At 40.7% G+C, this 25,000-nt stretch overlaps 4 protein-coding genes across 5 annotated transcripts; 3 read left to right on the top strand and 1 right to left on the bottom strand.

Moving 5' to 3' along the window:
* Positions 1-435: 435 nt before the first annotated feature.
* LOC147135427 (histone H2B-like) lies at positions 436-1,443 on the top strand. Its single transcript, XM_086053410.1, has one exon. It carries the CDS (start codon positions 502-504, stop codon positions 877-879), a length of 378 nt encoding a protein of 125 aa, XP_085909536.1. The 5' UTR covers positions 436-501; the 3' UTR covers positions 880-1,443.
* A 666-nt stretch (positions 1,444-2,109) lies between these two features.
* On the bottom strand, positions 2,110-3,887 carry LOC147135426 (histone H2A-like). Its single transcript, XM_086053409.1, has one exon. It carries the CDS (start codon positions 3,872-3,874, stop codon positions 3,488-3,490), a length of 387 nt encoding a protein of 128 aa, XP_085909535.1. The 5' UTR covers positions 3,875-3,887; the 3' UTR covers positions 2,110-3,487.
* Positions 3,888-5,577: 1,690 nt separating this feature from the next.
* Positions 5,578-14,497, top strand: sdad1 (SDA1 domain containing 1). The gene is made up of 22 exons (XM_086053950.1): positions 5,578-5,812; positions 5,914-6,018; positions 6,102-6,200; positions 6,908-7,018; positions 7,112-7,183; positions 7,270-7,370; positions 7,647-7,704; positions 7,785-7,856; positions 8,455-8,556; positions 8,766-8,835; positions 8,900-9,003; positions 9,081-9,138; positions 9,723-9,781; positions 9,851-9,927; positions 10,008-10,105; positions 10,174-10,250; positions 11,371-11,494; positions 12,603-12,694; positions 12,770-12,954; positions 13,095-13,179; positions 13,256-13,417; positions 13,502-14,497. The coding sequence occupies exons 1-22, from the start codon at positions 5,723-5,725 to the stop codon at positions 13,547-13,549; spliced, it is 2,049 nt and encodes a 682-aa protein (XP_085910076.1). The 5' UTR covers positions 5,578-5,722; the 3' UTR covers positions 13,550-14,497.
* A 1,695-nt stretch (positions 14,498-16,192) lies between these two features.
* Positions 16,193-24,533, top strand: klhl8 (kelch-like family member 8). Of its 2 annotated transcripts, XM_086054197.1 has the most exons (12): positions 16,195-16,302; positions 17,315-17,547; positions 18,654-18,715; positions 18,802-18,967; positions 20,002-20,322; positions 20,454-20,640; positions 20,717-20,860; positions 21,567-21,678; positions 22,353-22,521; positions 22,598-22,757; positions 22,978-23,179; positions 23,258-24,533. In XM_086054197.1, exons 1-12 carry the CDS (start codon positions 16,233-16,235, stop codon positions 23,379-23,381), a joined length of 1,950 nt encoding a protein of 649 aa, XP_085910323.1. In that variant the 5' UTR covers positions 16,195-16,232; the 3' UTR covers positions 23,382-24,533. The 2 variants fall into 2 exon arrangements, with proteins under 2 accessions (XP_085910324.1, XP_085910323.1); XM_086054198.1 differs by lacking the exon at positions 18,654-18,715 and having other exon boundaries at positions 16,193-16,302.
* Positions 24,534-25,000: the final 467 nt, after the last annotated feature.

Here is a 25,000-nt window from a genome sequence, read left to right as displayed (position 1 = left end):
AAAAGAAAGAGCGCAAATATGAGTAAAACAAAACTGAGATAAAATGTAAGGCAATAAATGCCCGGTACAGTGTGATTAATATCTTTATACCGTATAGCATTTTTTTTTTATAGTGGATAAGACATTGAGTACACACGACTGGCTAAGCTTTTCACAAATGCAAAACGAAGTGTTAGTTGATCCAACTTTTAGTTCCCTTTGGGGATTTTTCAAAGTAGAGTACTCATTAAAAAAAAGGATCAAGAAATATGAATATGAATAATTGGGAAAAAAAAGAGGTATAAAACACATCATGGGAGTTAATAAAACCCTAAAATATTTTCTACTTAACGTCTCTAATGTACTATTGAAAGCGTCACAAAGGAAATGGGGCGGATGTGCTTTTAGCCAATCAAAGGGTCGCGCTCGCACAGTGTACTTTGCATCAGAGGCTCTATAAAGTGTCTGGCTCTGCCTTCCAGGCTATATTCGGATTCATCTGACCTTGTAGCCTAAACCGCCATGCCCGATCCAGCGAAGTCCGCCCCCAAAAAGGGCTCCAAGAAAGCCGTTACTAAGGGTGCCGGCAAACCCGGCAACAAGAGGCGCAAGAAGGGAAGGAAGGAGAGCTACGCCATCTACGTCTACAAGGTGCTCAAACAGGTCCACCCTGATACCGGCATTTCGTCCAAGGCCATGAGCATCATGAACTCGTTCGTCAACGATATCTTCGAGCGCATCGCTTCGGAGGCATCTCGTCTGGCGCACTATAACAAGCGCTCCACCATCTCGTCCCGGGAGATTCAGACTGCCGTTCGTCTCCTGCTACCCGGTGAGCTGGCCAAACACGCCGTGTCGGAGGGTACCAAGGCTGTCACCAAGTACACTAGCTCCAAGTGAAGACCTTCAGCACGACAAGCCATCCAACGGTTCTTTTAAGAACCACTCAATTTTCTCTCAAAGAGGTCACGTTTTCACCCTCGCTTTATACTGTGCATGTCGAGAAAAAGTTCAGATGATACAAGGCTCCCACGAACACTCAAGTCTCCCCACGGGCACGGATTGAATAAAAAAAGTAAATTATTGCGCTCGTCCTGATGTACGTATGTACTTAATGTTTCTATCAAAACCGTCGCAGCTGTGATGAATTAACGAGAATGGCAGTACTTTAAAACACTGAATCGTCGGTGAACGGGTAATATAACTTTATATAATTCTACCGCTTCTGAACCAGTTTTAAGTGACAGACGTCAAAATAATTCGGAACAGGTACGGTGGACTGTATGCTTACTGACTGAATTCATGGTGTTTTTTTTTTTAATAAATCTTTTCCCTGGTAAAAATGTGGCGTTTTGAAATGTTATGGATTCAAAGGCCATCAGTTTGAAATTCAGATGTATTGATTGAACAGTATTTCAAACGAAAACTGCAATTCAAACAATAAACGGAAAAGGCACAATGTAATTGTAGAGGTTTAAGAATGTGGGATACTTTATTTTTGCTCTATTTGTTTTTAAAGTTCATTAATCATGAACTGGTATTTTTTTTTAATGTCATTTTATAATTTCTAGTGATCTGCCGTTTCCTATTGTAAATCTAAATACAGTATAATGCATGTTTAAGAGCAGAGGTGCAGAGAGGATATTAGAAATGTTTTCGTTAAAGGTATTTGGGGCCTTCATTTTAGAAAATCCAATCCTTGTACTGTCTCTGTTTAGCCACTAGGTAGCAGTGTTTTCCCATTTATGGACTCTTATGCTTTTTTTCTTTAAAAACAAAAATGCCGTTTTCGTTTATAATTAGAAACCCCCCCAACTTTAATTTAAACCTTACTTTGAAACCAGAACCCTATTATAAAATCCTACGTTGATACCCTAACTGCAGTTAAAACAAATAACCTAGTTTGAAACCCTGATTTAATCAAGATAGGGAATCTGTCTGCCAGTAAAGGTGAAGTTGTGTGTCCTTGCAAGATAGCGTACCAGGTTCCAGCTAGTAACATTTGATCCACCAGGCACACAAACTGTAATGACAACCACGTGATGGAGAGAGACGTTTGAAGACCTGTACTTAATAAATCACATTAAGCTACACGTTTTCATCTCACCACAATGTTTCCCCAAAGTCAATTTCAATCATTCACTTACTGGTATAGAGGTGAAAAAAGGACCTAACTACATGCATTGCTTTGAGTGTTTTATCATGAGTGCTAATTCTCAACACTTGTTCACATATTTATAAAAAGTACTTGGAATATATATTAGATGAAATGTTGATTTACAATCACTGTCAATAGTGAACTTGATTTTATTTAATTACATATTGAAAAGGGGCCAGTGCATATTAATGGACATGCAGTAAAAATGACAATTACTCGTTAAACCATCCCAATCCAGATTTAAATGCTCATATTGAGCTACAAAGTCTCCAAAAAGGAGTTTACATAGGTGTTCTGCTTTTTTTCCATAGAGAGCCAGATGACCAATCCAATGAGCTTTAGTGGAAATAGCTGTGTAGATATATTTTACAAATACCATAGTTAATTTTGAGCCAAGTCCAAACTCCCATTATATAAGAGCTCAAGCTTCGTAACTTCTCCTGTTTCCCTCCAAACCATACGCGAAAAAAAAACGTTTCCGGCAATATTACTACACGACCGCGGACCTGAAAGAGGACATGACCCATTTTGCCACGAGCGACGGCACACTCAGCAGCCCTTAGTTAAACATTCAACCTTTATTTGGGCAATAGTAACACTATATTGAATTTAACGCGATTGTCAATGAATCCCCCAGGGATTTCATTAAAAAAAAAAAAAAAGTTGGATCCCGTGTCATACATTTACGTTTCTGGTTTCACTTTAATGCAAGGCTTTAACCCTGAACAAAGTTGATACTCTTTGAACACATGACAAGCGGTTCGGAAAATTAATGAATACATCACATGAAGTGGTTCTGTATGAATACACAGAATGGCATAACTAATTTAACAAATGTGTCATGTCCAGCATATACACGTGAAACATTTGATCACACAGTAGTTTACTCAAGCAGCAGCCATTATCGGTGTTGCATCAATTGCCAATGACTTTATGGATCTGCACTTGGTACACGAAAGAACCACTGGCCCAAGTAGTTCTGTTGCATTTAATTTTACAAGTACACCTTGGCATACTATGCTACTTCGTTTTTGGGTCAATCACTTGAGTTTTGTAAAACGTTCTTACAAAAAAAACAGTTGCGATGGTAACAAAGTGTGAGTTGAACAGTCATCCTGCTTTTGTCCCACTGTGTTGATATGGCTTCTCGCATGCAGTTTGTCCCCGATACTTAACACATCTTAATTAGTTTATATTGTACTGTGAAACTTTAAGCTAAGTAGTTTGCGATTTCAGTACGCTACAATGAACGTCTCATAATCAGGGTCAAAAAGTATTGAGAAATTGTACTCTTTGCAGAACATATAATTGGCTCTTAAAAGAGCCGTTTTGGATGATGGACGACGTAATTTATTTGCCTTTGCTGGCCTTTTCGGTCTTCTTGGGCAGAAGCACAGCCTGAATGTTGGGCAACACACCACCCTGAGCGATAGTCACTCCGCCCAGCAATTTGTTGAGCTCCTCGTCGTTGCGGACAGCCAGCTGCAAATGACGGGGAATAATTCTCGTCTTCTTGTTGTCACGAGCAGCGTTGCCAGCCAGCTCGAGGATCTCAGCAGTCAAATACTCCAGTACAGCCGCCAAGTAGACCGGTGCGCCGGCACCGACACGCTGAGCATAGTTGCCTCTCCGGAGCAGCCTGTGGACGCGACCCACTGGAAACTGAAGTCCCGCACGAGATGAGCGAGTCTTAGCCTTCGCTCTGGCCTTTCCACCGGTCTTCCCGCGTCCGGACATTTCTCTATTACGACTGATATTTTTGTAAGTAATCCAAATTTCACGTAGCAGGGGTATTTATACACACAGCTGCTGCTCACTGATTGGCCAGCCTGCTGCGGGGAAACAGTTATCCAATCAGTAAACAGCTGCAATTGCAGCCACTCTCTTTTCATTTGAGCCCGTCTCCAAGATTACCTTACATTATCAGCTTCAAAGTAGAAATAATATAATGCATTCCTGAAAAAATAGTGTTTAAATTATTGATCAGTACAACAGCCACTCCCCTGCTCATGTGTATTGTAATGGCCATCCCACCAAATGGATGTAATTTGCTTGTTGTAATGTTCTCAAAATAAATTTGTGTATTTTTTCCAACTGTGAATCTGATCGTACACATATTGGCCAACGCTAAAATATCTATTGGTCCATCTCGGGGAACTTTTATTTGTTTTATTCAATTTAATCTCGTCAACTAAGAGTAGTCCTTCCAAATAATGCCTAATGTATTCAGAAACAAAACTTCTTATAAGAGTAGTCCTTCCAAATAATGCCTAATGTATTCAGAAACAAAACTTCAATTACTAAGAAACTGTTGAGTAATCTAAACATCAACTAGAGATATTCTAGAATAATCTGCAAATTCAGTTACTGTGCGACAATCAAATTAATATAAATTCAGGCATTTTTTTTTCTAGAAGTTGTCTTTTTAATTGAGAAAATATTTAAAACAATGATAAAATATACGTAACAACGTATTGGAATGTTTCATGTGGTGGCTCTTAAAAGAGCCGTTTTTAATGCCTAGAGAGAGTTTAAACTCTTTCTCCGCGGATCCTGCGAGCCAACTAGATGTCTTTGGGCATGACGGTGACCCGTTTAGCGTGGATAGCGCACAGATTGGTGTCCTCTAACAGACCCGCCAAATAAGCCTCGCTTGACTCCTGCAAGGCCATGACGATCGAGCTCTGGAAGTGCAAGTCAGTCTTGAAGTCTTAGGCGATTTCCCTCACCAGACGCTGGAAGGGGAGTTTGCGGATGAGCAGCTCGGTGGACTTCTGGTCGATTTAGCATCACACCCCTCCTTCACGAATATGCACAACAACACGCATAAAAATAATCCCGAAAAATACCCCAAAACGTTCAAAATTGATAGAAATTCTCTGAAGTAAAACTGCTTCAAAACAATGGGGCTCGGCATGAACGGAAGTGCGTTGCCATATGAGATTTTACCAGAAATACGTCACACCCACTCCGTGCATTAAATCCATACGAGCCATATTTCGGATTTGTGTCACGACACGTCACGTACTGTATTTTCGTTTTAGAATTAAAAATGGAACTATGGAATGAAATTATACTGTTTTTAGACTTTTCAGCTGATTGCTGTATTTCAATCTTGTTGTTCTATTTTAAAATGAAAATCAAATAACGATCGTTTTTCCATTTTTAATATCTGCTTTCAAACATAACTCCCAATGACCAAAAGAGACACGGACCGTATCTACGCTTTACTAGGCCGCCCAGTATTTTGTTGAGCTCTCGGCATTGTCTTTTTGCATTGATGTCCGGACGGGAATAATCACGAAAATAAAAACACCGTAATTAGATCTTGTGAGGTTCATTCTTTCGAGATCCACCCATATATATCGAATTCAGGTAGTATTGGCACAGTTGCCTTGTTATTTTCTAGTTTCATGCTTTTTTTGTTTTTGTTTCATGCTTGCGTTGTACACTGTAGCGGATGTGTCGTCACTCCCCACGCAAATGACAACATAGTAATGGCGGCGTGCACAGTTGCCACGCTTGCCTTGTGAAAATTGTCGCGAATAGCTGTGTTTGTGTGATTATAGATAATACATCTTCGCCATGTCGGGACGACAAAACAACAAGTTGCCGAACAATTTGCCACAACTGCAAAATCTAATCAAGAGAGACCCGCAGTCTTATGTAGCAGAGGTGAGTCTCTAGAATCTACCAATGCGAAAGGCTAACATGCATTTTGTTGTTGTAAACATTCAAAATGTTAACACGAACCGCTGTCAATGTGGTTTGGATAGTTTTTGCAGCAGTACAGACATTACCAGTCCAATGTGCAGATCTTTAAACTGCAGCCCGACAAACCCAACAAGGAGCTCGCGGAACTTGTCATGTTCCTTGCTCAGGTAACGTCATACTTACGTCGAAATGAGCATTGTTTTTGTCTTGTAAGTTGTCTTTTAAAAATGGTTGTTGACTCGTCAATCAGGTGGGCCACTGTTATCCGCAGCATTTGTCTACTTTTCCTCAAGAGCTGACTGAGTTGTTACTGAGTCACCATACAGTCGTGGAGGCAGATTTAAGAATGGTGAGCATCTCATTTTTGGAACACCTGTCTCTGCTTTAATTTTACAATACAAGCTGATGAGCATAGAAAAATCAGTTAACAATAAGATAAAGAGAAACCAAGACATATAAATGGACTAAAAGAAGAACACACATGCAAATGAAAATGGAAGATAGATTAAAATACATACCGATAAATGTTTGAAAGAACAAGACCTGTTGCCAACAGAAAAAAATTGCAAAGACGGGAACCCCCTAAAAATTAAAATATCTATTGATCTATCGATACTCTAAAACTATATAAGTGAGTCTCCACTTGTAAAAAATACAATTTACTACTTACCCTAAGTATGTTGGTCTAACACATATTGTGAAATGTCATAGACAGGCTAACAGAAATTACCATCAGGGTTTTGGTAATTATAATGTTTCACTCAAGTAAAGTTACTTCAACACACAGAGCAGCAACTCATACAGTTCATACTACAATTACTCAGAGGCATATTTGCTCTGTGGGAACAACAAACATGGCAAAGTGTGAAGGGGCGTCCTCTTCTTCATGCTTGCCTGTAAACTGTAAAAAAAAAAAAAAAAAAAAACAACAACAAATAGCTTAATTAAAAATCTGCAATGTGGAACAAACAATGAACAGAGTATAGTGGGGGAACACTGTAGCTATATTCTATTAATGCACTGTAAAATTAAACTATTCTTTGGTGTTGTGTTCAGACCTTCTGCAAGGCTTTGATTCTCTTGCGCAACAAGGAGCTGATCGACCCCACCGGCCTGCTCGAGCTTTTCTTTGAATTGTTGCGATGTCACGACAAGCTGCTCCGGAAGGTTTGCAGAGAAGAAAAACATTTACAGAGAAGAAAAACAAAGGCAGCCACACAGAGGACAACTGATTTTAAAATGTGCCTTTTGTCTTTACAGACGTTATACACACACATCGTGGCTGACATTAAAAACATCAACGCCAAGCACAAAAACAACAAGGTGAACTCGGTAAGGGGCTGGACTCGCTTGTACCATTCACCACACTTTTTGTCATCAATATCTTTAATGTACTCCAGTTTTCTTGCATGTCGTAGTCATTGCAGAACTTCATGTACACCATGCTGAGAGACCGCAACCCCATTGCAGCAAAGATATCCTTAGATGTGATGGTGGAACTGTACAAGAGGAACATTTGGTGTGTTTTTCCTTGAAATAGTTATTAAAAGTTGGCTACAGTTGTACCTTGAGAGAGTTAAAGTTAAAAAAAAAATCGCTATTTGGTAGCAGTGAACTAAAAAAAAAAGTATGATTCTACCTTTTCCCTGTTCTTTAGTAAAAGATTAAGAGCATTTGAATTGACTTCAGTGGGAGGATATGAGTGTTTTGAGTTACAAGCTTGGCTACAGAACTAGTTAAACTCCAACCTCAAGGCACCACGATATTGTCATCATTCAAGCCGATATGCTTGCAGGAACGACACCAAAACGGTCAACGTCATCACCACAGCATGTTTCTCCAACGTGACAAAGGTGTGTTTCCCCCAACCTTGATTTTTATTTCTTATTCAGTTGTGAAAAACAATGCCTCACGTTTCTTTGTTACCGGGCAGATCATGGTGGCTGGACTCAAGTTTTTCTTGGGGACAGATGAAGAGGACGAGGGTAGCGACTCAGAATCAGAGGCAAGTACTGACAACAATCGTATTGATTTAGATTTTTAGTTCGGAATTTGACCCAAGCATTTATATAAACCTCACAGTACCTCACTCACTGCCAAGCCCTTTTAAAATGAATTTTTGACTTTTATATCTGTCAATGGCAGTGAATGAGTTAACTTATTCACTGCCAGTGAAATAATTTCCAATTAACTGATTAATGAAATCGCAATTCAGGGAGCATCAAAGCGGTAGTTTAAGGCTCATTAAGGCTGGGAGCGCATATCTGCGTTTCTACCACTAAAGCCGGGAGCACTATTGCGTGTTTTTACCTTTAAAGCCGGGAGAGCGTATATGTAATTTTCTTTTTTTGGATCCAATTCTCAGTCTTCTAGCCAATAAAATGCATCGAAATATACACGTGACGGTGTCGTGACTCCTCGGAGGATGTCGGTAATGGCGGACGCTGTCGGATTGTAAAAGACCAAAATTCAATATTACATTGAATCAATGTCAAATGACCACAATTTGGAACAGTTTAATCAGCAGATATTTGCAGCATCCTTGATAAATTGGGTTTGCGACTTTACCGGAGTGTATCATGTTTTTTCTCGTTATCTTTCAGGCGGAGGGACCAACAGCACGTGACCTGATGGTAAGATTCAACACGGGGAGAAAAACCTCCAAAAACAAGAAGAAGCTGGAAAAAGCAATGAAAGTCCTCAAGGTAATCCCCATGTGATCTTCAACTTGAATTTCCTGTTATGTTTGTCCTATATCTTTGTTGCTTTCCACATGTGTGTATATGTATATATGTATATGTGTATATATTTATGTATATATATGTGTATATGTGTGTGTATATATATGTGTGTGTGTGTATATATATATATGTATGTATGCGCCACGTAAAGTCTACTTTACTCTTACGTGCAGAAACACAAGAAGAAGAAGAAAGCTGAGGTGTTCAACTTTTCCGCCATTCACCTCATTCACGATCCTCAAGGTAGGCTCGCTCGTCAAAAAGCCTGGCGTCCGGCTTGTCATTGCTAACCGAGAACATTTGGCAGACTTCTCAGAGAAGCTCCTGAAGCAGCTGGAAAACTCCAAAGAACGCTTCGAGGTCAAGATCATGATGATGGAGCTCATTTCCAGACTGGTCGGGATCCACGAGGTATGACATTGTGAACTCAAGAATCACTCATTCTTCACAAAGAATCACCAAATGAACGTCTTTGTTTTTTTCTTCAGCTCTTCCTCTTCAATTATTATCCGTTCATCCAGAGGTTCCTTCAGCCGCATCAGAGAGGTAAGCATTTTATTTTGTTGCATAGTTGTTTTTTTCCTGTCAGGTAGGGAAGTTGAAAAAAAATTACTTACTGTTTTTTTGAGTTATCCCCCCCAAAAAATCACATTGTCCATATTTATGAATAACCATTGAGCATTTTTTTTTCTCAAATATTTGGTGTACAGCGGACCTGACCATCGCTGTCAATGAGTGACAGAGATCGGGGCAACCCAAGAATAGCGAAAATCTGTGAATAATTGACACCCAATGCAATTGCCTGGAGAAAACTTTTGATTTTAATGCCCAAAATTCTAGAATAATCAGGGATACTTTATATCACCAATAAGCGTTTCCATGAATAATGGGAGATGCCCTCCCCACGCAAAATTCAAATATTTAAAAATATTTAAAAAGAATATTGAAAAAAAAAAAACACAAATAGGTGAATCCGCAGGTGCTGAACCACAGCTAGTAGAACTGCATCAGATTGATGGGTCTTTAGGCCCCCCAAAACCAAATATTCCTGCTCACTATATGACCTAATTTGCCTTGCCGAATTAGAATTTTCCCCAAATCACCTCTAATTACAATGTTACGTCTCGCAGAGGTGACAAAGATCCTCCTCTGCGCCGCGCAATCTTCCCACCAACTCGTCCCACCTGAGGTACGATCCGGAACTCAACTGTAAGAAAGTAGCTCACCGTCATGCTAACATCCCTGCTAACACACGCAGATCATCGAATCGTTGATCCGCACCATCGCCAACAACTTTGTTACGGATCGAAACTCTGGCGAGGTCATGACTGTAGGGTGAGCGGCCGGCGACATTCAATTTACAGGGTGAAACGGCAAAGGGAAAGATAATTTAATAGACCAGGATGTCATTTCAGGATCAACGCCATCAAAGAGGTGGCTGCCCGTTGTCCACTTGGCATCAGTGAGGACCTGCTGCAGGACCTGGCCCAGTACAAGACCCACAAAGACAAGAGTGAGACTTTTTGCAGTTATCATTGTTGTTCTCCCAAATATTGACACCGTATGTGTTTTGTTTTGCAGATGTGATGATGTCTTCCAGAAGTCTCATCCAACTTTTTAGGAATCTCAACCCACAAATGCTGCGGAAGAAAGACAGGGTAAGCACAACATGAGTCAAAGCATTATCTGTTGGCTGTTAAACCTAAGCCAATTAGGAAAAAAATATATATTCCCAGTATTGTAAGATACTATAACATGCACAATCTGAACAGGGAGGAAAAAAAAATACTTGAATTATCCAATTAAAATATACTATATTACATAAATCTTTAGTGGTCAGGAACGATCACTTACTAAAAGCCATTTAAGATACAGAGTGCTTGGGGGCCATTGTGGCACTGAAAACAAAACTAAGTATTCTGTCTGAGAATGTTTGTCTAAAATAATCAGAGTCCAACAGAATGAAAATCCAGTGAAACTGCTTGAATGTTAATTATATCGTATACTGTTCATACTCACATTATGGCATTTTAACCAGTATTTAGATTTTCAAAATCAGTATTTGTATTAACATAAAAAGCTGTTAATCAATGCCAAGGACATTTTTTTTTTCATGTTTTTGTTTTTAAGAACAACAACACGTAAGGCGAGACATCAGCTTTTACAAATGGTGTAAAGGAGGTTTGACACATAGGCGTTGTCATGGCTCTGATCCTACCTCACAAGCTGGAAAATTGATGGGTTGACTTTGTACGCCCATTCCACGTCTGTGCCTTTTATACAGAACAACATGTAACAAAGGTTGGACAACAGCTTTTACAGACTGTGTCAAAGGGGCTTTACACACAGGTGTGGCGTGACCCTGATACTCTCCAAAGTCTTCAAATTGACCTGTTGAATTGTGTCCTTAAATTCCGGGTTGGTACCATGCAAATAGGACAGGGAAGACCTTCTACTCGATTTTGTATTGTGCCTGTTGGAATTTGTGAGCATTTGTCGAGTCAGAGGACTTCAGAGCTTCTTCTAATTCATTCCAAAGGTCTGAGATGAGGTTAAAGGTCAGTTCATCCACACCAAGCTTATCCAACCATGCTTTTGTGCACTAGGATGTCAAATTGGAAGCAAACAATGACTTAAAATGTCTTGCGCATTAAACTTCAGTGGGACCTGAGGGATCTAGTCCAACATGTTAATTACTGGTCATCCATTAATTGATTAAATTCTGTGTATCAATACTTTGTTTGTAGAAGCCTCTTCAATGCAAGCATTTGTGTACAGGGAAGGCCCACGGAGGCGTCATTAGAGGCCAGGGTTAAGGATTATGGTGAGCTGGGAGCTAAAGACTACATCCCTGGAGCCGAGGTCCTGGAGGTGGAGGAGGAAGTCAAAGAGGGCGAAGAAGGTGAAACAGACCATTAATCATTAATCAGTAACACTGGTCAACACATTTTTACAGTGTTTTTTAATCACAGATGCAAGTAAGCTTTTCTAGATTTCATTTTTTGGTGCACATTCCGAATCAGTTTTTTTTCTAGCACATTGGGGTTTCATAACAATAATAATAATATAACAATAGTATAATGTAATATATGCATATTTAGTCGTATTTATTAACCTGGCGAATCATCTCTAAAACCTAAGTGCAACTTTAGAATCATCCTCTAAAAGCATTTTTCCCAGAAATTCAACACCAACAAAATAATTGATGCCTCAGACCGTGTGGCAGATAGAAACACAATTCCAAAAGAATTTGAGAGCTTAGACGTGGCTTTCACACAGGCCTGAATTTATTATTATTTACTGTTTCAATCAAAGATGTAAAAATAAGTGTCCAAAAAAATCGAGGGGTAATTAACTATCGTCTATTTTGTTACAAAGCAGTCGATATCGTCATTGTCTACAAACATGTGTCTTAACTATAACGATCGACTGGTTTCACTGGTTCACAAGCGCGTCGTCTATATCACTGCCATTACTTTTTTCCGAGCTCCCGCGATCGTCTGCGTCCGCCATTACTGCTTGAAAAAAATCCGGGACATCCTACGGGGCTCAAGACAGCGTCATGTGTATATTCTGATGCAGTTCATTGGCTAAGAGAACAAGAACTGTTTAAAAAAAAAAAAAACGTATATGCTCTCCTGGCTGTCAAGGTAGAAAGATGCAACAGCGCTCCCGGCGTTAGTGGTAGAAACAAGGTTTTGCGCTCTCGGCCTAAACGGTTTAAGGATTAGGTTCAGCAACAGGTGGATTTTTTTTTTTTTTTTTTTGGAAAAATGACATCATAGCAATAAATTACAACACATGGTCAAATCTGTTTTGCGCTAGATTTTATAGCTCAAACTAAAGAACCAAAAATGAAAATGTCTCCAAAAGCCTGATGTGCTAGGAAAAAGGGAAATACATTTCTGAAATCAGTGTCAAAAATACATTTAAAGCCATATCTGATTATAATTTGCTGTTGAACAGCGTAATAGATTGATCAGGCTAATGAATGACATCTGTTGTTACAGACGGCTGGGAGAGCGCTAGTGTGAGCGACGAGGACGAGGAAGGGGAGTGGGTGGACGTCCACCACTCGTCCGACGAAGACACGACAGAAGTGGTGGGTTTAAGATCACTATATAAAAAGAATGTATAAAGTTGTGACTCAACGCCCCTCTGGTATTGTCTGAGAAAGGCAGAAAAGCTGAAGAGTTTACCAGCTGAAGAACGGGAAGCCAAGGCGGCGGCAGTAAGCGGCAGTCGGCTCCTCACGCAGGAGGACTTCAAGAAGATCAGACTGGCCCAGATGGCTAAGGAGGTCAACGCCGTACCAGGGAAGAAGAGGAAAGCAGTGGACAACGACGACGAAGACCACAGCAGGTTAGGACACGGAGAAGTGGACCAACTGGGAGCAAATAAGTGTTCAGTGTCTGTTCAGCGCCAGTATTCGAACGGCCAACTTTTGGTTGCAGCGCGACCTGCTCTGCCGACTGAGCCTTATATTTCATTTCATTTTCCAGAGGGGAGCTGCTCACTCTGAGGGACATTGAGAAGCTCCATAAAAAACCAAAAGCTGACAAGGAGTCACGCTTGGCAACAGCATTGGTTTGAAAAACAAACACACTTTTATTCCCAATTCTTCACTCCATGTTTGACCGTGTCTTTTGCATTTGGCCTGTAGGCGGGCCGAACGGACCGTAAGGACTTTGTGAAGAAAAAGACCAAGTTAAATCCTCACGCCAGTACCAGCAACAAAGAGAAGAGACGCACAAAGAACTTCATGATGATGAGACACAGCCAGAATGTCCGAACCAAAGGCAAACGCTCCTTCAGGGAGAAACAGGTGAGTGGACCATGGAGAAACAACTGCAAGAGTGTGTTATGTACATTCCTCCATATATGTTCATATTTTTTTCTTTTAATGCAGATTGCCCTTCGAGATGCACTCCTAAAAAGGAAGAAGCAGCATAAGTAGTGAATGTTCAGATCGTCACCTCAGAACTGCATCAAATCATGGCTGTCTCCTATAAATGTACTGTTATTATTGTATCAATTCCAACATTATGACATAATACGTATTTGGTAGTAAAATGACTGTCTTATTAATGTCCACTAAATGTGTTTTTATTACGGTACATGAGGAAATGTATGTTTTTGTATACAGTAACCCCTCGCCACTTCACGGTTCGAGTTTCGCAGCCTCAATGCATTGTGGGTTTTCAAAAAATATCGCAATATGGCTGCCGATGGCTGTATTTTTTTCAGCCATATGGTGGAAAGACGTGTTGTTTCAAAGAGATGACTTGATCAGCAAGGAGACAAAAATCAGCAAATAAAATGTTCAAAGTATTTGTTAAAAGTTTGTCTTAGAACAAGTTTACCTGAATTCATAGTCAATCATAGTCAGTACTTGGTTGCAGCTCCTTTGGCAGCAATAACAGCTTCCAATTGCTTTGGATAGCCAGCAATGAGTTTTGCGCAATGTTTGCAGTTTCACCCACTCCTCTTTGCAATACTGCTCCAGCTGAATCAAGTTCCTTGGTGATCATCAGTGGACGGCAACCTTAAAATCCCGCCACAGGTCTTCTATTGGATTGAGTTCCGGGATTTGACTTGGCCAGTCGAGAACCTTCACTTCTGTATGTTTTTGATCATCCTGATGAAAGGTGAACCTCCTCCCAAGGTTAAGGCTTTTTACAGACTTGAAGGGGTTCTTCTTCAGGATGTAAATGTATTTCACACTATCCATAGTCACTTGTACATGGACAACTTGAGAGACTGATGCAATAGTTGATGCTGTGCAAATCATTTTGGACTCAAAATAACAAATTTGGTGCAATGGTGTGAATTTTGCAACAATGAAATACAGACATATGCAATCTATAGTAAAGAGTGCTTATGATTAAAAACTGATGGATTGTTGTGTTTGTTGCATTCTCCTTTCACGCACTTGAAACGCACTTTTGCTTTGTCCTGTGCCGAGAAATTGAGTGTTGCTCATGGGTATGAATACTTTTGCACCCCACTTCTATACCCTTTAAATATATACATTAATGCGGGCGAGTGATAGAGATAAAACTACTATGCTAAGGCAGGTGCGACTGCCAATGGTGGAACTACATGTGTTTCTAAGCAAATTAAAAAAGGCTTTTCCATCAAAGCTCAAATTGACGAAAGTGCGATGACGCGAATGCCCTCTTTGACGAGTGGAAAACTTCAATACCCAAGATGCACTGGGTGAAATCACAACAAATGTGCAAATTCGCCTGAAAAAAACCCCGGTATTTCAACCCTTCCTTCGATATGAGGTAAGTCAAATCGACTTGTTTTGCATTTGTGAGCTAGTTAACCGTCCTTTGGTGATCTTTTGTGTTCTTTCTGTCAAGTTAGTAATGACATTTTACCATTTTGTGTCCTCTTTAGTTGTCAGACACGATTAGCTCTTGTGCCGATGCTAGCTTAAAAAAAAAAAAAAAGCTAACGGTTCCTGTTGCTAACAAGATGGCTTAATGGCTGTCAGTCATTGTGTGCTGCTTATATTCTTTTATTTGATGAAATTTCGTGTCTGTTAGTCACGTTAAAACATTTTATGTTGTAACTTGACTGACATTTTAGGTAGGGTGAAAATGTCTCGTTGAGTGTTGACGTGCTGTGTGCCTATTCAAAGATGTAATTGGATGGCCTTCCGCACAGAGTCTAATCTTATTTTAGTAAAATGCATTGAGAGAAAAAAACCCAAACAATATTTAAATAGTCCAGCAATCATATCAGATAGTTTGCTAGCTGCTTTACTAACTGTTCACTTTACCAAATATGATATCTGTCTGTAGTTGCTCTCATGGTGCTAGTACGGTTTTATTGCAATTTGTCACTCACGCGTGTCAATCAAATCTTGTATGGTGTAGTTAACTAGTGTCAAACCCTAAATGAACACCCACTGAACAAAATATTATACACTTTGCGGTGAGGTTTTTTTTGGGGTTCTACAGTGTAAAAATTCTAGTAGAGTTTACACGATGTTCTTCCTATATAAAGTTAGTTAACTTAAACATTCGTTTCTCCAGACAACATGATAATCCAATTTGATGAACATCTGTTATGGTGTAAATAAAATTGCTTTATTTGTTATTTAGTATTTTTTAATTGAATTGAAGTTTAAATTCGCATAAGCTTAAAAAAAATCAACCACAATAATTGGACTTCAATTTACTTTTTGTTCATATGTGAAACAGATTGCACATATGAAGATATAATTTGATTTTATTGGCTGGTGTGCTCACCCAAATTTATCATCGTTTACTCAAAAGCTATTTGAAGTATACCAACTTTTATATTTTTTATCTTTGCTCTTCAGTGATGTGCATACATTGCATCATTTTTCTCCCTGCTCCTTTTAAATGCGCACAACCCCTCCCCTAACCCCCTTCTTCATTTCTACAACGAGAACAGAAAATGTGCTGCTCGTTTTATTCCAAAGGGCATTACAGGTACATTTTGCAAACGCAAACCGAGACCACCTCTTAGATAGTTGCGTCTATGATGGGGAAAATAAGTAAAGACTACTATGTGTGCTTTGTATTTTCTTTTTGTCTTTATCTTTACATGAATTTAGGTCGTGAGGAAGGTTATGCGTGCAAAGTTTTTCTTAGTCAAAGGAAATGACAGATTCCAAGGTTATGCATGAAAAACTGTTCTTGGGCAAAAAGGAATTACAGATTCCAACTGAAGGTGACTGCTCAGATATTCCGGGTTTGAATTGTGTGCCCTTGACTTAAAAATGTAAGATTGATGATTGAAAGAAAGTTGGCTGTTTGTGTGCAATATTTTAAGGCAGAGTTCTTGTGCTGTTGAATAATTCACCATCACCTTTTTTTCACAGTAATAAATAATATAACATAGTCTGAGGCTGTTTTCGTCTTTAAACCCTGACTGATTTCCACTCTTCTTTTCCCGCTAAAGTTTATTCAAATCAAGTGAAACCAAGCCTTGTTTTCTTTTTTTTCTTTTTTTTTTTAATCCATCCAAGCCTGAGCAGACTGATGAAGAGGATGCAGTGATACTTGGGTCTATTCAGCTCAGAAGGGAAGACAGTGCATCATCTGTCTATAAAGTGTGTGGGCGGAGCCGTGGCAGTAGACTTTTTTTAATTTATTTTTTGCTCATACATGCTCACGTTATCTAGTTGGTTGACTGGTCTGATTTGTGCCTCCCATCCTCATTGGTAGGTTATATTTTTAAATACTTTTCTTTAGCCTTTATTTATGATGGATTTTTATGCTCTTTTGGAAGAATTGTGTCTTTGGAAATACACGTTTTCTTTCAACTTTAGCTTGTAGTCAGTGTATCGTGGGTAAAAGGGAAGTGAAAACAAGAGGGGTAGCAGTGGGGGGAGGTGCTGCTGACCAAACTTGCTCCGCTGGCAAGGAAGATCCCCAACCAAATATTCTGCTATTGTTGATGCTTGCAGGAGGATATTTGCTCAAAAGTAAAGTCTGCATTGCTCACAAAAACAATGCCACAAACTCTGCCTTGTCGCGATTACTTCAGCAATATTTGATGATTTTGATGGTAGTTATTTTCTCAAAATGCAATTTGGTAAGTGAACATATGTATTTGTATTTTTAAATTAAATTAATAGTTGATTTTTTTTTTTTTTTAAGGGTGAGGCTGAAATGAAAATAGGGAGAATTTATTTTGAGCTACGACTCTTTGTCGTTGAACTCGTGTCCTCCCTGTCCAGGTGTTGTGTCCTGTAAGGCCGCCATGGCACCGGGGGACGTGGTGCCGGAGCATGCCAAGCAGCCCAAGCCCAAGGAGAAGCGCCCCGCTGCCACCACCCCCGCCAAGCCGTCCAAAGTCAACTGTGATCCAGACGGCTCCTTCGTGTTCGAGGCCCACGAGGCCTGGAAGGACTTCCACAACTCGCTGAGACATTTCTACGAAGTGGGAGAGCTCTGCGACGTCACGCTGAAGGTCAGACGTCGTCGAAGGATTTCATGGGGGATTTACACTTGGCGGATCAGGTGCCAGATACCAATTTAAAGGGGAAATAAAGTAACAAAAATGTTCTTTGCAATATGTTTTGCTTCCTCCCCTCTCATCAAAGCATGTATTCTGATTAATACTGCGTTTGCAAACCGAGCCTGTGGGCACTATCACAGCAGTTTCAATCGGCAACACGTGGCAGTACAAGACAAAATGGCAGCCCCCTCAGATGGATTAAAACAAGTGGATTTTACACAAACACAATATTAAACAGAATACCATGTTTAGACCACTGGGGGCGCATGGAACATATTATTGCAAAGAAAATTTTTGACTTACCAGCAGCTTCAAAGCCTATATCACGTTTAAAAAAAAAATATTTTTTTAAGTCTATTTCCATTGCATTTCAAGTAACAGACATCTCGTGTGACTGTTTACATGCATCATCGAATCGACAAAGGTCGTCTGTCCGTCTTTCTCTTTGTTTCACAATGCTCGGCTCCCCGGCCAGTCCCGAAGCTGCCCTTGTTCATTCGCGATGATGATGTCGGCCGCTCTGTCACAATACTTCGTGGGATTATTGATCCTCATCCCGCAGTTAATAGTAGCTTGCCATTATTTTATTATTGATTGTCTTTTCTGTTTTCATAAACTCCGTTTTGTTGCATCTGCACCATAAAACGTGACAGTAAAAGCTTTCTATTCTATTTTGTGTTTGTTTTTGTGCTCTATGAACAAAGTTTAGTTAAGCGTGTCATTTATTTGAAAGAGGTGGATACTGTTGCTGTGCGTTAGACTAGCAACCGGAAGGTAGCACACCCCCGTACCCCAAATGTGGAAATGAAGCGTGCATGCGTGGTCTCTTGCATTTTAATGTCTCAACAAGCACCAACACTATGCAGTAACAACGCAATCAACAACAAGGCATAAATAATTAGCTACTGACGTGAACATGATAATGTGTTTAGTTTGCTTTGTCTTATTCTTCTCTCTCTTTCCGTTGATTTAAATGAGTGTAACATTGTGTTACGCCATTGGTCACCACTCAGTAATTTTCCTGGTGATGTCTTCAAATCAACTTGTTTTATATATAGGTCGGCAGCAGGCTGATACCATGTCACAAGCTTGTGCTGGCCTGTGTTATCCCCTACTTCAGGTGTGAACACTTGTTTATGGACATATTTACAGATGTGTATTAAAAAAAAAAAAAAATGCTAGTTAAGCATTCTGTTTGTCCCTCAGGGCCATGTTTCTGTCTGAAATGACAGAGGCCAAGCAGAAACTGATCGAAATCAAAGACTTTGACGGAGATGCCATCCAGGATCTGGTCCACTTCGCCTACTCCTCCAAACTGACGCTCACCGTAGACAATGTCCAGCCTCTGCTTTATGCTGCCTGCATCCTTCAGGCAAGTTAACGCAGGTGTTTATGTTAACCTTTATGTATTACATGAGGAAAATCTCACTGGTTTGTTTTAGGGATGGGCCCATATTTGGCATTTTCGCGATTATCGGCATCGGCTTTTTCTTTTTTTTTTTTTCATTTTAAGGCCGATAAATGAAAAGCTGGTTTATTGCAGCTTGCTGCTGCATGATTCTCTCTCTCTATCGCCCTTGCTCTCTCGCTCTCTCTCTCTCTCTCTCTCTCTCTCTCTCTCTCTCTTTGTGCTGCACGACTGGCCTTGCACAGGCAGATTGGCCCGCCCACGGCACCATCTGATTGGTTCCTTGTGCAGTGGGTAACAGCCAATCAGCGTAAAGCTGCCTGTGTCTCTCTCGCTACTAAAGCGGCACAGCACTCGCTACTTGAGCAGAACGGCACAGGAGAAATTCAAGCTATTAAACAGACTTTCGAGGAAATGTTAATAAATGTCAGTCTACTATAACTGACAACCACTTGTAACATTACTATGAGCCCTTCTATGTCTTATAAACACAAGGGGCTTGCCTAAGCTAAGCTAACCGCTCCGCCATTGTCACAATGCAGAGGTGAATGCTTTACGAACATGGCTCCGGAGAGCAGTGAAGTCACCATTTTAGCCCTTTTTTCTACAAAGGAATATCGGCTTCAAATATCGGTTATCGGCTCCCTCGGTCACTAATAATCGGCATCGGTGTTTGATGAGTTGAACGCAAAGCTGACATACTCACAGGAAGACTGAATAATCTGTTTTATCAACGGCAACAGGAGGATATACAGGTGAATCTTACCTTCTGTCCATCTAGTGGAAGAACATTTAATTGTTGAGCCTGTTATTAGATAGCTACGTTGCCGGCATTAATCGTTGAACAAAAATATATTATTTGTGGTGGATAAATCATTTTTGTAGCAATTAAAATGAAATTAGCGAGCGTTTCCGAGCACACCGGTTGGATGTTTCACGGTAGTTGGGAATCGCTGCACTGAAGGCATAAAGTGCGTAACACCTGACGGATGGCGCAGGTGGAGCTGGTGGCGCGGGCGTGCTGCGAGTACATGAAGGCCCACTTCCACCCGACCAACTGCCTGGCGGTGCGCACCTTTGCCGAGAGCCACAACCGCGTGGACCTGATGGACATGGCCGACCGCTACGCCTGCGAGCACTTCAGCGAGGTGGTGGAGTGTGAGGACTTCACGTGCGTGTCGCCGCAGCACCTGCGCACGCTGCTGGCCTCCGGCGAGCTCAACATCCAATCGGAGACACAGGTGTACAAGGCGGCCGTCAAGTGGCTCAAAGCCAACCCGCAGCATCACCACGCCTGGCTGGACCACATCTTCTCTCAGGTTAGCTTCGTTTTTATCACTTGACTTTCTGTGATTTTTTTTATTTATTTATTTATTTTCTTTTTTAAAGTTGACACGCCTCTGTCCAAATGCAAGACTTTTGTGTACATTAAACATGTTTGGTCTCCAAGGTGCGCCTGCCGCTGCTCCCTGTGGACTTCCTGACCGGCACAGTGGCCAAGGATGAGATGATCAAAGGCAACCTCAGCTGCCGCGACCTGATGGACGAGGCCCGGAACTACCACCTGCATCTCAGCAACAAGGTCGTGCCCGACTTTGAGTACTCGGTCCGCACCGTGCCCCGAAAACACACCGCAGGTGGTCGCTGCGCTCTTTTGTGTGTCATTTAGCTTTTTTGGATCCGTTGTCAAGAGTAACACCGTTATCTCCTTAGGCGTTCTGTTCTGCGTAGGCGGCCGCGGGGGTTCCGGTGACCCGTTTCGGAGCATCGAGTGCTACTCCATTAGTAAGAACAGCTGGTTTCAGGGCCCCGAGATGAACAGCAGACGGCGGCATGTCGGCGTCATTTCAGTAGGAGGTAAAAGTTCTACAAGTGAATATTACATTTACAAGGGTCATATTCTTTCTAGTATACAACTTTTGTAAACTGTACAAGCAATGTAATAGGGGGAAGAAAACAATTTGAGAATGCACATGTAACAAGAAGCCAACAATGTTACTAATGTAATTTTAAAAAAAACTATAAAAATATGGTGCAGCAGTCCTTCACTGTATCAGAGGTCACGTTTTATGTGCATTCGGTTTTTTTTTTTTGCGTTCGGATTATTCACTATATATCGTGTGGTGTTTATTTTTCCACATGGACTGTTAATGCTGACTCATATAGCAAAAAGCACGAGCCAGTAAGAAAGTGCTTTCAAGATGTCCAATGTTTGGGATCGTTTCACACTTAAAAGAAAAGCTAGTGTGCCTTCAAAGTCAAAGAAAAAACACCTCTGGAAGGTGTTTTATTTTTATCTGACCACCAACTTTTATTTGACCATCATTTTCCTATTACTCTAATTTCTATCTTAACGTTAGTGTGAAAATGTTGGATGAAGTGCTTGAAATTGCACAATTAATAATCTGAAAGAAGTTTATGAAACTGAATTGTTTTTAATGCTAGCATTAAATACTCTTCTAAGTAAGATATAGTAAATCAACCTTTTTGACCATATGTTCAATATAATATGTGTATAAAACATGTTTCATATCTTAATTTCAAGTTTTTGGTGTTTGCACAGGGAAGGTTTATGCTGTGGGTGGACATGATGGTAATGAGCACCTGGGCAACATGGAGGTGTTTGACCCGCTCACCAACAAGTGGATGATGAAAGCCTCCATGAACACCAAGAGGTACTTGCCTGCCATCTATTATTTGTTTTCATGCGAAATGCTACATTTGCTTGTCTTATATAGACGACAGAGCTGTCAACACACACGCATTGAGTGTCTCATGCATATGTTCGATCTCTTGCTTTACTTGTCAGGCTAAGAAAAAGTACAGAGTGAAGAAAAAAAAATCTACCTTTTTTTAAAAAAAATTTTACACAGTTATAAATGTCTGTAAATTCACTACTTAATTGTCAGATTTTCTCTAAAATACTCTAGAATAACTGAGAAAAAACACTTTTATTATATCTTAAACTGTTTCACAAAACAATGCTGCCAAACCTTTTCCTCTGCTCCTGGTTAGCTCAGTCTTAGTGTGCGTGTAGTAAGTTATCAACAAATGGAACTTGATAAGCTCTTTTATATTAATTCATGGATGATTTGTCTTTATTTTAGCCAAAGCCTGAACTATAAGGCCAAAACATTTATGTATCATAAGTCTGATATTGTTTATTGTCTTATATATGAATTTATTGTTTGTCTTTGTTAAAAAAATACATGGGAAGGTGGTTCTTGAAAAAAAAATCGCATATTAATCGCCGTCGTAGTATGGAGGGGTAAAAAAAATTTTTTTTTAAATCAGTCAGCCCTAAATTTGTTGTATCCTAATTTGCTGAGGTGCACCTGTATTTGTACAGGAGGGGTATCGCCCTGGCCGCGCTGGGCGGTCCCATCTACGCCATCGGCGGTCTGGACGACAACTCGTGCTTCAACGACGTGGAGCGCTACGACATCGAGAGCGACTGCTGGAGTGCCGTGGCCCACATGAACACGCCAAGAGGAGGCGTGGGCTCTGTGGCGTTGGGGGTAAGACGCCAAAATGCGGATCCGCGCGCATTCCGGCCAATCTCCTCTTCACCACTTTGTGTCTTCCCACCGCCAGACTTTTGTGTACGCGGTGGGTGGCAACGACGGCAGGGCGTCGCTGTCGACCGTGGAGCGCTTCGACCCGCACCTCAATAAATGGGCCGAGGTCAACGAGATGGGCCAGCGGCGCGCTGGGAACGGGGTCAGCAAGCTGAACGGATGCCTCTACGTTGTCGGTAATCGGCGACTAATACACTTTCATCCACTTGTGCAATGGACAGTGTGACAGTTGGAAGTTGCATTTCGTAACACTGTCATGGTTCTATAAACTGTGAAATATGAAAGGGTGAACGTAGCAGTTGAGCTGGAGTCGCTACCTTGCTAACTTTGGGCGAGAAGGCCAGCTCATCGTGGAACATCCTCGTATGACGTTTTCAAATTGCGCGCGTGGTCTAGGTGGATTCGACGACAACTCGCCGCTGAGCTCCGTGGAGCGCTTCGACCCGCGAACAAACCGCTGGGAGTACGTGTCAGAGATGACCACCCCACGCGGCGGCGTGGGCGTCGCCACAGTGATGAGCCGCGTGTTCGCAGTGGGCGGGCACAACGGCAACATCTACTTGAACACGGTGGAGGCCTTCGAGCCTCGCATGAACAGGTGAGAGGTACACGGTGGAAGCGTTTCATCAGTGTTTGTTTGACAGTGCAACCATGCTTAACGCCCGCCCCCTTCCAGGTGGGAGCTGGTGGGCTCCGTTTCGCACTGCCGTGCCGGAGCGGGCGTGGCCGTTTGTTCGTCACACGTGAGCCAGATCAGAGATATCGACCAGGGATCCAGCAACGTCGTCAACTGCATGTGACGGCGGGCCGGAAGCGGACTTGTCTCGTGGTGCTCTTTCCCGTCGTCCTCCTACCACGTTGTCCGTTTTGTTCATTCTACAACAAGCGCCATATATGTCACATGAGCGCATTTGATCCAGGCCGCAGCACAATTGACTGTCTACTAAGTTACAAGGCCTCACGTTGGTGGCGTAGCATTAGAAGTTTGGGTAAGCAGCTAGCAGCAGCATAGCATTATTTAACAAATAATACCAGTGCTTTGCTTAACATGAAGCAGACAAAGATTTACCTATTTTTGAGTGATCCAACTTTTCTTTTGAGGACGACCATATAGCTTTATCCAGAGCCCAGAACTATTGAACCGCTGTGATTGTCCAGTCTGTGTTTACTGGGGTGTGGCTTAGTGAAAAATCAGTTCTAACGTGTTAAACCTCAGAGGATGTTGATTAAAAAGTCCAAAAAACATTTCAGCCATTTAATGGTCACAATAGTTTATCATAATTTCTTTGCGTCATCATTTTTCAAGTGTAATATTTATTTTAAAAAATCTATTTGCTATTTTTGAAGGGAAACTAGCTAGAAACAAAAAAAAGTAGGCCAGTATCAAATGTCGTCTTCACATGGTTCAAATTCAATCATTTTGTGCAACAGAATTTCTACTGCATCAATCTCAATCATGCTTGAACAATCATGGCTGATGAAAGTTTTTGAATTGGAATTGATTGCTGTGTTGTACATATATGCATTCAAAGGTGTCAGGGAATTTATGATAGCTGGACTGTCAGATGCTAAATCACATACAATATTCCTTTGCAGACAGTCCCTATATATAAAGATACATAATACATATATTTTTTTAATATATTATGGACACTTTTGTAATATACAAATGTAGCTGTATCTTTGCTGTTATTAGTATGCTAATCTTTTGTTGTGCTTCAATTTTCCAAGAGAAATAAAATAGTTGAATATTTGACATTTTGTTGCCACTTAGAGCAGCATTTATGGCAACAAATATTTACTTCTTTGTGTTTATATTTGGTAAAACTGGACACTCGAAAGGCACTGGTACAAACAGTTGAGCCTGAATATGCGCGTTTGTGAGTTTGTGTCGTTCTTTTCCAATGTACTTTTGTTGTAATTGGTTCAATAAATTTGGGGAATTTACAGAATTCTGTTTGTAATTTGTCCTGTTATGTGGCTGAAAAATATACAAGTATTTTTTGTTAGAATTTTTTTTAAGAAAGTTGTAATATTGAGTGAATTTAAAAAATATATATGTATTTTGAAATAATCATTTTTTTCCCTAAGAATTTTTTATTTTCATATGTGAATGCATGTATATCGCTGTGTGGCCAGCGATCTACTGGTGACCAGTCCAGTCCCCTCACTTAGTCAGCTGGGGCAGGCTCCAGCTCACGCATTAATTGTATTATAAGTTCTCATCTGTCTGCAGAGCAAAAATAGATAGTTTTATTCAAAATGCAGCATTGCTTTGTTTTGTTGAAGGCATGGTGAGATAAAGTTAAAAAGTCACTAAGTTTATTGATCCAAAGACATGTGCTTGTTATAAAATCTCGGTTGGACTTTGTGAAGTGGAACAAATAAAATAGGGTCGCGTGTGTTGTAGTTTGACCAC

The sequence above is a fragment of the Filicampus tigris genome, chromosome 15 (assembly GCF_054856515.1).
Source record: "Filicampus tigris isolate MCC_2025a chromosome 15, RoL_Ftig_1.0, whole genome shotgun sequence".
Classification (NCBI taxonomy): domain Eukaryota; kingdom Metazoa; phylum Chordata; class Actinopteri; order Syngnathiformes; family Syngnathidae; genus Filicampus; species Filicampus tigris.
Note: the sequence above shows the minus strand (reverse complement) of the source record. Positions and strands in the feature narration are given on the sequence as shown.